A 12,939-nucleotide genomic window follows, 5' to 3' on the forward strand; every position below is an offset into this window, starting at 1 on the left:
AAGATGTTAAAAAAAAAGACCTGACACAGCCAAAAGTAAATAAATAAATATATAAATAAATATAATATTTTTAAAAAGAGACAGTCTCAAAGACTTTGTAACCTTCTGAATCCTATCCTCTTTGAGTTACTCTCGTTTTACTCAGCTTTACCTGACTTTTCAAATGAACTCTTTACCCACAGAATTTTCACAAAACACACGCACATACTGCAGTAGATCAAATCAACTCTGTGAACGATGGGGAATTGAATGTACAGATTCTGGCAGAATAAAGGTACAGAGGCAGATAAACCACAAAGCTAATAAATGCACCTTAAGTTTTATGGCCCCTCTCAAGACTCTGGGAACGGACCTAACAATGTAGTGACCTGATCCTAAGATTGCATAAAGTTTACAATACATAATAGGAAAGTAGGTTAATGATGGTTTAGGGCTGGTGAGGGGACAAGGGGAGTGGACAGTGATAACTAAAAGATATGGGGTTTCTTCTTGAGATGATGAACATATTCTAAAATTGTGGTGATGGTTGCATGTATCTATGAATATACTAAAACCCACTGAATTTTACACTTCAAATGGTTAAATTGTATGGTATGTGAAATATATCTTAATGCAACTTAAAAAAAAATGACACTTTTGGGAATTTCCTGGTGGTCCAGTGGTCAGGACTCTGAACTTCCACTGTGGGGGGCATGGGTTCAACCTCTGGTTGGGTAACTAAGATCCTGCAAGTTATGCGGCGTGGCCAAAAAAAAGATACTTTCATGTCAATCAGTTAGGTCTATTGTACCTTTCACTGAGATACTTCCCCTCTACTCAGGTGGCTTTGGAGTGGTTGTGGTAATCTGGGGAATCCAGGAAGTTGGGGATGTGTTTAATTTTGGATGGGTGAGCTAGATTTATATAGTATGCTGTCATTTCTGTGGATATTGCTAACCACTTCAGTGTAGGAACTGGCTTCCTGGAATATTCCTACAGCCTCTGTACTGACCTACCATGAAAAAAAATTGAAGGCTGGAGGTCTTAGAATGAAATGAATGAATGAGTTCTGTGGTGCTCAACACAAGAGGTAGGTGGGAAATGGAAGAGAAACAAGATTTGAAATGCCCACAACCAGAAGCTGTCGATGTAAAATTCTTCCAGTAATCAGACTAATCTAAAATTGTGAGAAGATTCAATCCTCATCAATGCTTGGCCAAAATGGAAATCCACTCCTACCAGGAATATACTTGATTTTTACACTGAGTATGGATACCATTATAAATCCATCATGTTCTTTTCTTTTGTGATGGGAATCACAGAATACAAAATGTATGTGTTGGTAGGCCACAAACCTGTTGGAATACTATAAACAGTGTATATGTCCATGGAAGAAGTTGTATGTTTTATGCATCCCTACCATCAATAATAAAAAGCAAAGTTTGTTCAACCATGCAGGAAGAAATAATGAATTCTCTTTCTATTCAATCTTAGAAAACATTACAAAAACCGTGGTCTTATGAAGAGGTAATCAAAAGGTTACAGGCAAGAAAAAAAAACAAAACAAAAGATTTTTTAAAAAACTGCAGCCAAAGTATATAAGGAAAAAGTATTATAAAGATGTCAATTAATTAATTAAATTAATTTTTTTCTGCATTTTATGTTTGTGGCATTTTTATTGATTAGGGTCTCTTTTCTCATTTTAAATAAATATCCTTTTGTGTAATACAAAAAGACAATCTAAAAACAAAAACCAATCAAACAAAAAGACAAGTACATTGTAAAACTGCTAGGACAGAAAGACAGATTTGAAGTTAAATTAAAACTACCGTCAAGAGTCAAGTAAAGGACTATAACTAACTTCATCATCAACTTCAGGAAAACAGATAAAGGGACAAGATATTTGAGATAGGTTACAGTCCTGGACTATACCCCTGTATCAATTAGTTCAATTAACTGTTAGACTCTTAGATGGAAAAAAAAAGTTTCAGAATAGCAGGGTAAAAAAAGGATTTTGGGCTTTCCTGGTGGCACAGTGGTTAAGAATCTGCCTTCCAATGCAGGGGAAATGGGTTCAAGCCCTGGTCCAGGAAGATCCCACATGCCGCAGAAGAGCTAAGCCCATGCGCCACAACCACTGATCCTGCGCTCTAGAGCCCGCGAGCCACAACTACTGAGACCGAGCGCCACAGCTACTGAAGCCCGCGTGCATAGAGCCCGTGCTCCGAAACAAGAGAAGCCACCGCAATGAGAAGCCCGTGCACTGCAACAAAGAGTAACCCCCGCTCGCCGCAACTAGAGAAAGTCTGTGCGCAGCAATGAAGGCCCAATGCAGCCAAAAATAAATAAATAAAAAATAAAGAGAAAAAAAATTTATAAAAAAAAAGATTTCGGGCTTCCCTGGTGGCGCAGTGGTTGAGAGTCCGCCTGCCGATGCAGGGGACACGGGTTCGTGCCCCGGTCCGGGAAGATCCCACATGCCGCGGAGCGGCTGGGCCCGTGAGCCATGGCCGCTGAGCCTGCGCGTCCGGTGCCTGTGCTCCGCAACGGGAGGGGCCACAACAGTGAGAGGCCCGCGTACCGCCAAAAAAAAAAAAAAAAAAAAAGATTTCAATAAAGCCTCTATGTAAAATTTAAAAATAAAAACACTACATAAAGTTCAGAAGCCTTTCTGTTAAGGTTGGATTAAACTTAAAACCTAAAGTTTCAAAATTATGAAATACAGATTTAAAAGACTTTAAGAAAGTTTCAGCCAATATTCTAGAGTAGACTCAAGGTGAGATAAAGGGAGCCTAATAACCTCTTTTATAAATGGGCTCAAGCATGAATTATTGAATTCAATCAGAAATAATACATGAAATTGCCAGGTTAAAAAATATCCACTGTGTAGTTAGATATTTCCGGATAGTCTCAGAAAGTAAACAAGTGAGAAATCCATATAATTTATGTCTCTCTCTATAAAACAACAAAATGAGCCTTTCTTCTTTAAGACTTGGGGGCCTACATATAAGGATAATGGTACAGATTACAAGCAGAAGGCCCATTGAAAGAAACATTGATCCACATTGCCTAAAAAACAAAAGGACAAGTGTCCAAAATCGGTCCAATGGTGCCATTCCAAGAGATATTAGCACCCAAAAATATTCTGTCCTTCCTCTAAACTCCCAAGGAGAATTATCTATAATAATGGGACGATAATTCTTGTTGATACAGTGCCATTTTATCTACCTCATTCCTACTACTGTAGAACATAAAATCTTGCTGTGAACAATTTTAAAGTTGGCTGAAAAGCAAAAAGGAAAGCAAGTTCACTTTTCTTAAGAAAAAAAGAGAGGAACTTCTTGTGCCAGTGTGTGGGGGAAAAAACATAATAAAAGACAAATTTGAGGGTATACAGTAAACTGTAAAGCGGTTGAAGGGAAATGAACTTTATTTACATTGGTTTAATAGAAGCATTCAAATAGTAAGAATCTCTGATGAGCCTATATCCTAACCTATGATTAGTGTTTTGGAATCATTAGTAGAAGAATACTTCTTTATTCTATGGGACACAACACCTACAATTTTAGGATTTGCTTCCAGACAGAAGGTACTGCAACTCTTATGCAGGATCAGATTATAGCTGAACTAGACATTAGAAAACCTAGACTATGTATAATTCAAGAAATTACTAAAAATACTACCTCTGATCAGAGAATCTCTATAGGTAATATAGGATAAACACAGGAAGATTATGAACACAGGAGAGTCCAGATTAACTATTCCTAGAAAATTATAAATCTTTCTTTTCATACAAATATTGAAAATGTTAGTCTGCACTTTTGGAGTATTACCTCAATAACATGGTACATATTGAAGAACCATTGCCAGATAAACTATATCCTTTAATTCAGTAGCCAATGCTTAGCCTTGCCTCACAGCAATTACAAGAGCCAACTGGTCAAAAAAACCTTATAGAGCTAGAGCTAAGATAACAAGGATAGCCACTTGTAGAAAAGGGGCACCAACAAGCTAAAGGAGCTCTAGCTGGTCCCTCTAAATAATAATAGCTCCAGAGAAATGGGAGGTACTCTGGGGCTAGGTATGCCAGTTTTGCAGACAACAAGGTGAAAAGAGGAAGAGATAAATCAAAGAACAAAACCTGTAGAAAGGCTAGGGAAAAACAAGAGCAAGGAACAGAAGGGGAGGGGGTGGCGAGGATGAAGGAGATCTGTGTCTACCCTTGTGACTCAGCCCTTGGAAAAGAGAGAGGCCAGGGAGGTGGAGAAGATCAATCACTCTCCTAGGAACCCCACTAGGCAGAGATACTTAACCAGAGGCTGTGTGCTGCCCAGTGACCCAGGGCAACCTGAAGCTGACATAGCTGGACTGGGCATTCCCTCCTTGGAGACGCTCCAAGTGAGTAAAACTAAAACACTATCAAAACGGTGGCCTGTTGCAATCTCTTCATCTCTTCCTGCACTGGAAAACATAGCTGGTGCAACCTGAGGAGGGACACATGAATAAAGCAAAGAAAACCAGTCTTTTGGTGGAGCCCATGGGATCACTACAGGATCACATCCAGGGGCTGAGGGAAGAAGGCCAGAGGATGCCTCTTCTGCCCAGGAAATGCATAAGTTCAGAGGGCTGTCAGCTCCATTAGTTTGAAGAATCAGGACACTAGAAGCTGAGAAAAAGGGGGATGGCTGCTGGAAACTGGACAAATTTTGAAGAGAAAAAGAGGAAAGAGCTTCCTTTCAACCTGGTGTGCCCCGTCCAACTCAAGCATGTGGCCCCTACATTCTTACCACCTTGCTGGGCTCTGGAGGGGATGGGAAGCAGAGAGCTTTTAGGCCTGTTCCAATTTAGCTCCAGACAGGTTTACACCAATACCAGAACCAATCCTAGTTAGAAAATATATGACTCTTTCGTCTTTGTAGAGGGAAGTTCTGAAAAAGAGTAAAAAAGTAATTAAAATCACAAAGGAGAAGATCAATAGATGATTTCATGATAATTTAAAACTTTAAAATTTAAAGTGGTCCAGTGGTTAAGAGTCCACCTTCCAATGCAGGGGACGTAGGTTCAATCACTGGTCAGGGAACTAAGATCCCACATGCCACAGGGCAACTAAGCCCATGTACCACAACTACTGAGCCCACGTGCCACAACTAGAGAGAAGCCCACGCACCACAACAAAGATCCCCCGCATGCCACAACTAAGACCCAATGCAGCCAAATTAAAACAAACAAAAAACTTCTATGAGAAAAGTTAAAAGGCCACTTGGAAAACATACAAATATGATAAAAATTAATATTCTACTATGCAAGTAGCTCATTTACATTAAAACATCCTAAAACAATACAAAAAATGGGGAAAAGGTATAAACTGATTATTGACAAAGTAGAAATTCAAATGGCTAATAAATATTGATATAAACACTGTTGGAAAAAAAAGCAGACTAAAGCATGTTTAATGATGATACATAAAAATTCCAGATTAAAAAGTTATAATCCCCAATGCTGGCCAGGAAATAGGAACATTAACTGAAACTGGAAGTGTGAAATCAATACAATCTCTCTGGAAAGCAATTAGTCATTAAGTATCAAACCCTTTGACCTAATAATTCTAGGCTTTATCATAAGGAAATAAAAGATATAGACCATGGTTATTAGAGCATTATTTATAGTTAGCAAAATAGAAATAGCTTAAATGTCCAACAGTAAGGGATTAGTTAACTACATTCATATCATGCAGTCATTAATTTTTTAAAAAATAAATGTATTTATTTATTTATTTTATTTTTGGCTGCACTGGGTCTTCGTTGCTGCACGCAGGCTTTCTCTAGTTGCAGTGAGCGAGCGGGGGCTACTCTTCCTCGTGGTGTGCGTGCTTCTCATTAAGGTGGCTTCTCTTGTTGCAGAGCACGGGCTCTAGGCGCGCGGGCTTCAACAGTTGTGGCACGCTGGCTCAGTAGTTGTGGCTCATGGGCTCTAGAGCACAGGTTCAGTACTTGTGACACATGCTGCTCCGCGGCATGTGGGATCTTCCTGGACCAGGGCTTAAACCCATGTCCTATTCATTGGCAGGCGGATTCTTAACCACTGGGCCACAAGGTAAGTCCCGCCATTAATTTTCTTTATGATAAAAAGTGCATAATATATTGTTAAAAAGGTGCTAAAATTGTTCATACAATATACCAATTATATAGAAAAGAGAAGTATAGAAAATAGACTATGAAGAAAGATATCAGAAAATTAAGTGTTTTAATTTCACATGTTGTATTTTTCAGTATTTTCCCAATTTTCCTTAGTGAGCTATTCATTATAGAGTATAACTATCATAAAAGAGAAAAAAAAAACAACTCAAAAAGCTATTACTGAAACCAAATGAACCTGAGGCCCTGTCATGTTCTGACCATCTTGTCTAAGACTGAAACACCAGTGCAGCAGCTTGGCCCAGGCTCCTCATTCCAGTCCTCTTGTACCCTGGCTGCCTGCTCCAGCTGAGTATCTAACTCCACCAAGGTCTGCAACTGGGTCTGTTCCCATCTCTAGGCTGATCCAGCAGGCATGTCTGTCTCTTTCTTGGAATCTTTTGGTCTAACCAATCTCATGGACATACCAGAGTATTAACTCTTAATTGTGGAAAAGTATGTAATATGGTGAAAAAAATGTAACTGTAGAAATTTGTCTACTAAATAATTAGCTTTGGTTTAAGGAATAAATGGCCAGTCAGCAATGCCTAGCTAGGGACCAACCCTCGTTTGAGTTATTTAGTACAGGGCCGATCAAGCCACAGTCCACAGACTGCGACCAGTTGGCAGTGGGCTAAGTACAGAAAGTGAGTGAGCAATAGGACAATACTGCAATGTCTTCACTGCATTTTATAAAGTACTGGTCTCTAACGGAAAGAAGGGTAACCAAAAACCTTGGCCCTTCACCACAGTTTGACACACTAACTAGAATATTTCGCCTCACCCATCTTACCCTAAGTAAACCAAATTATAGGACATCAAAGAAAAATTGTTGGGAATTCCCTAGAGGTCCAGTAGTTAGGACTCCTGCACTCTCACTGCCTGCTGAGGGCCCGGGTTTGATCTCTGGTTGGGGAACTAAGATCCGACAAGCAGCAGGTGCAGCCAAAAAAAAAAAGAAAAAAAAGTTTACAGTACTTTCTACCTTTGTCTGACTTCGGGGATACTGGTCTTAACACTAAAATGTTAACTAAGCAGTTTATTTTTGTACTTCTCTTTAAGATCACAACTTCATAGCTAATAGTTTTATGAACTGACCATTGGATTTACTGATTTCCTCACGTGCTCTTGGACCTAGGCCATCCCATGTCTGCTGGCATCTGCTCCAGCCTTCTCCAAGGCCTTCACACTCACCCTTCTCCCCTGGCTCCTCAGCCTGTAAACATCCTGGAGTTATTCTCATACCAAAAAATACATATTTCCCCAAGTTCTGTCACTTTTCCCTTCCTCTCCACCCCTTCATTGTCCTAGTTTATGACCACGACCTCGACTCTAGTGTAGGCTCTCTACTGACCTCCTTGCCACCCAACAGTTGGCAGAATGATCTTCCTGAAATACCATCTGACCAGGTTGCTCCTCTAATTAAAGCTACTGGACAGCCCTCCATCACCTACAGGATGTCAAAGCTCCTTAACAGGACAACCAAGTTCTTCCATGACCCAACCCCTCCTATCTTCCTGACACCACAGCCCACATCGCACTCATTCAACTATCCCCACTTTGCCTCTTAAAGTCCAATAGTATCGAACATGGTACCATTAACTCAAGCTCTCCTTTTTGCTCTCTTGTATCTGGAATAACTTCTTTCTGCCTGGCTAACTTACTTATCCTCACCCTTCCAGACTCAGGATATCTTCCTTTTTTTTTGTTTTTGTTTTTGTTTTGGCTGCATTGGGTCCTTGTCGCTGTGCGTGGGCTTTCTCTAGTTGTGGCGAGCGGGAGCTACTCTTCATTGCAGTGCATGGGCTTCTCATGGCGGTAGCTTCTCTTGTTGTGGAGCACGGGCTCTAGGCGCACGGGCTTCAGTAGTTGTGGAACGCAGGCTCAGTAGTTGTGGCGCACAGGCTCTAGAGTGCAAGCTCAGCAGTTGTGGCGCACGGGCTTCGTTGCTCCGCGGCACGTGGGATCTTCCCAGACCAGGGATCAAACCCGTGTCCTCTGCATTGGCAGGCAGATTCTTAACCACTACGCCACCAGGGAAGTCCAGGATATCTTCCTTTAGGAAGCTCTTCCTGACCATATCAACTCAGTGCCCATCAACATTTTGCCTGAGGTAGGTGTCCCTCCTCTGTGCTCCCAATATACCCTGTAAATAACAGTATCAGAGAACTTACCATTTTGCACTGACATTATGTTTTCATGTTTGTCATTCAATCCTCAAGTGCAGGAACCTGTACCTAGTACAAACTGAGTGCTCAAATGTTTGTTGTAGTCTAGATTCCAGGTGGAACCAAATTAGACTAAAGTCTCAAATTCAGACTTTAGGCCTTGGTTTTTAAAAAACATGAACTGGAACTTACAGTACTGATATTGTTACTTAGCTTTTATAAAGTTTTCTGAGGACTAATGGTGTGAAATGACCATTAGGGAAATGACCCTACCTTATTTTAATGATTAAAAATAAAATCCCAAATTGGAGGTAAACAATATACTTGGATAGAAGCTTTTATCATCTATCCCTGACAGGACCCTGACAGACCGAAAAACAAAAGCCCTAGAGGATTGATGCCCGTCCTTTTACTACTTATTGCTGCTAATTTTATACTGAGCTATAAGACAGCAGGTCTGTGAGTAACATTTAATTGACTCTGCTTCCTCACAAACTGACTCGATTTTGTCATGCTTGTGTAACTCATCACCCACTAGACCTAATGCTATGTGTTTTGGAACCTTTGATTTCCTGGTCACACACTTTATTCACTTTAAGGAGCTCTGTACCTTGTTGAGAGAGTATCATGATCCCTAGTTCCCCTTTTCCTTCAGAGAGTAACTCACTGCTCAGGATACAGCTTCTCCCTCAGGTCAGCTCCAGATTCAGGGTTTCCAGCTTATTTTATATTAACACTATCAAGAATCACCTTAGCTCTTCCTTTGTGATAACTGGTCTTGAAAAAAATAGCCTTCCCTTTCCCGTGAGTAGCTCTTGAAAGTGTCCAATTCTTTGTAGAAATAGCATTTCACACCATGGCAAACTGTTTTAGAAACAAGACATACCAATACACCTAAGTCTTTATTTATTTGGCTCTAGGAAGAATTTGCATGAAAATGAGCCTATATGGCAAGTACAGAATGTACTGTAACAGCACCAGAGAGGTACATCCTCTCTGCTCTACAGAGCCTCAATGTTTAACATATACATGTGACGTTAGTAATAAAACCAGATAGTCCAGGAAGAAAGGAGCCCTTTAGGAAAAACTCAGTTTAGAGTGACTTTTCAAATTGACCATTCCTCTTCATATACTTAAATTCAAATAACAGATACATTCACAGGCCCAAATATTGGCATAGAATAAAATCATGTTCATTTATTTTTCTGCATCTTAGAATTTTAGAAAGCATAAAATTAAATACGTTGAATGTAATAAATTCATCCATACAAGTGCAAGTCTCCAGCTATAATGCATTTTATGGCAGATTTATCATTTAAAAAATGTACCAGTAAATCAAAAAAGAGGGAGTATGTCCATTTAACTTTTATTGAAGTGTATGTAGGAGGTCTTCAGAAATCAAATATGAGCATGAAGATATGGCCAAACATAAAATCTATCAAATTCAGTGAAAAGTTGCTGACTTTAAATAGTAGTTGTAAGAATGACCAATATATATTCTTTGTTAACAACCCTTCACTCTACAGTAAAAAAAAAAAAATTCAGTAAACATTCTTTCCTAAGGTAGTTTCCCTTATATAATCAGTGATTTATCCATTTCTTTGTATACACAAATTTGTTGAACATACCAATCAGTGGTTCTCACAAGTGAAAAATAAAAGCACAAAAAAGTTTACACTCTTGTACAGGTAAATAAAAGATCACCTTGAATTAAACTGGATCTCCTTAAGGGTGTAGTATAATTTCAGTTTCATTACCTATTACATAATTAGTTTCTTACATACAAATATTGACATATTTGGCTTGTGCTTCAAAGCCTCTGCGTCTATGAAGTCCATATCAATGCAGCTCACAATTTGAAGTCACTGGGGAGTTCTTTACTGCTGCTGGGTTTGACCTGATCATGCATGAGAGTCTCCTCAGCACCCGCTGTGGCACTGCACATCTCCGAGGCATCATCGGCATCAGGGTCCAAGTCTTCAGGACAGGGAAGTTTCAGCAGCTCTTCTCGGAGCTGCGCAGTGTGACGCTACGCAGGGGAAAATGAGTGATGTTAGAACTGTAAACCCTGGGGTACTAGCACAACATCACTGGAGGGAAGAATTGAGTTCAAAACAAAACCCAAAGCATTAGGTCTACAAAAATTTAGTAAGACCTTCCTTAAGCTAGCTGCTCTAACAGGCAGTGAACAAAGTTGGCACAAATCTCTAACCTCAAAGTAACTGATGCTTCTGGTAAGCCCTGAGTACTGAGTAGCATGCCTACAGACCCTACCAATGCCCCAACACCTGTAACAAAAACAGCATTACTAATGACTTAGAGGACACCAGTCATTTGCCATATATAGTTTTAAATTAAAGAGAATAACATCTTAACTTGTAATACATGCTGCCTCTGACTAAAATTTTTGAGAGACAGTCCATAAATTAAAATAAAACCACTGCTATTTTAGTGAATGAAAACTAGGCCCTATGTAAAACGTTTGAAATCTTTCATACTCATTGCCTCATGTAATGCCTGGCTTACACCTTATAAATAATTTAATCATAAGGATTTTTTAAAACGTAAGCAAATGAAAAAGAAGATCTAGAGAGAGTACATAACTTTGTATTACCCCATACTGCCATTTAGGGAAGGATACAGAGATGTTAACAGAGAGTGGCTGGTTGTTTACAAACATTAAGTTTTAGTTTATAAATTTCTAGTGGGAGAGAAATGACCTCAAATCTCACACCAAGGGCTTTGAAAATTAGTTGTGTCAATAGCTGACTTTGAAAATTAACCAACATTTATAGAACAAGGAACTGTGCTCAACAGTAACAATGTAAAAGCAATGCGTAAAATAAGGAGGACACAGCTGGATAAAAAGAGCTGACTGTACTAGGCCATTTTATCTAAGGGACTTGAGCATCTGTGGATCTTGGTATTTGCAGGGGATCCTGGAACCAATCCCCTGTGGATATGGAGGACCAACTGTATGATCTCTGATTTTACAGAGCCTAAACTTTGGTTAGAAGTAGAAGACATATAAGCAAGATAAGACAACTACACATTTGCAGCCATTTTTAAGGTTTCAAAGTATATTTACATACTGGTAACTCGAAATTTTTCTAGCCCCAATTTCCCTTCCACCATGGACAACAGAAGAAAACACTAACTAGGGAAGAAGAAGAAAAAAAAAGGACAATTATGAAGGCCCAGTTGAGGTGGGAATACTATGCCTTTATTGTGAAATTAAACTGAAGAGCTGCATACTTTTCTCAAGTAGCACTCAGCAGCAAAAGTATACCTGAGATGATATAAATTTGGACTGATTCAGGATAGAGATTTCCAAATCAGGGCATTACAGAAACAAAGAATAAGAATTTGAGATAAAAACAAGACACTGACTGAAATAACAAACCAAAAGAAGCTGGACTTTAGCCACCGAGGTTTTGTGTAAGGGAAAGATATATCTAAACGGCTGAGCTATGGGAACTGAGGAGAATAATGGGGAGGAGAATCCCCGTATGAAGGCAGCACTGATAGGACCTAGCACTGACCAGGTAGGTATACTAGATGAAGCGGGAGTTAAATAAAATTTGAAGATTTTTAGACAGAGAAAAGTTGTTTAAGATTAAGAAAATACAGAAGGTTATAAAATTTGACTGAAGGAAAGATAAGTTCTCTCTTTTAGATCTTCAATGAAGAGTGATGACAGGGCATCCAAGTAAAAATGCCAGTAATATGACTTTGAGAAAGCTAAGAGCAGACAACAGTTTGCAAAGTCACTTTTAAAGAGAAAATGGCCAATGTCAGGGGTATAGATACAATGATAGAGAAAGAGAATAAAATAGTCCTAAGGGCCAAATAGTAAGGCTTCAGGTACACAATCATCCAGCAGAAGGGGAAAGAAAAAACAAGCTGAAAGAATTAAGAGTGTGAGAAGAGGAGCCAAGATAGCCCACAGATGAAAAGTACAGAGAAAAAAAGAACATTAGACCAGTGTTAGGACTGTTTTTATCAAGTAGGCAACAGTGTTACAAGAGATTATACTGAAACCATCTAATTTAAAAGTCAAGGCAAGTTTCCATGAAGTGAAATTTAAGCTGAAAACTGAATGGAAGTGAGCCAGTAGAGCAGGCAAAAGTAAGCATCTGTAAAGGCCTGGAGGGGAGAGAGATGCACAGAGGGGAGCGAGGTGTATAGAGAGCAGAGCCAGGGTCACTTTGAGAACTGGATAGCGGGTCACTTCCATAGAATGGAAATTCAACTACAAAACGTTGATTGGTGAGAGGGTTATTTAAAAATGGAGGCAAAAGTGTTAACAGCTCTAGTTTTTGTAGTAAAAGGAGAGAATCATTTTTATAATAACAGGGGCAAAATAAAACTAGCTTAAGGGGATGCAAATGTTAAGGAGAAAAAAAATTTTCTTTTTAAAGGTTTTTATAATGGAAAATCTCAAACATATACAGAAGTAAGCAGAATATAAAATGAACTCCCATGAATCTATCACTGAGCTTCAACATTTATCAACTCAGAGCTAGTCTTCTTTCATCTATAATACCACCACTTTTCTCATTTTGTTTTGAAGCAAACCCCAGATATTGTATGGTTTTACATTCATAAATATTTCTGTA

At 39.2% G+C, this 12,939-nt stretch overlaps 1 protein-coding gene across 8 annotated transcripts in view; it reads right to left on the reverse strand.

Annotated features, from left to right (window-relative positions):
- Window positions 1-9,209: 9,209 nt before the first annotated feature.
- Window positions 9,210-12,939, reverse strand: part of BIRC6 (baculoviral IAP repeat containing 6) — a 238,238-nt gene continuing 234,508 nt past the window's right edge. For all 8 annotated transcript variants that reach the window (XM_033838758.2, XM_033838755.2, XM_033838754.2 and 5 more), the window contains one exon: window positions 9,210-10,349. In XM_033838758.2, coding sequence (XP_033694649.1) covers window positions 10,170-10,349 — 180 coding nt within the window. In that variant the 3' untranslated portion in view covers window positions 9,210-10,169. The remainder of the gene's footprint in view (window positions 10,350-12,939) is intronic.

The sequence above is a fragment of the Tursiops truncatus genome, chromosome 14, assembly GCF_011762595.2.
Source record: "Tursiops truncatus isolate mTurTru1 chromosome 14, mTurTru1.mat.Y, whole genome shotgun sequence".
Taxonomy (NCBI): domain Eukaryota; kingdom Metazoa; phylum Chordata; class Mammalia; order Artiodactyla; family Delphinidae; genus Tursiops; species Tursiops truncatus.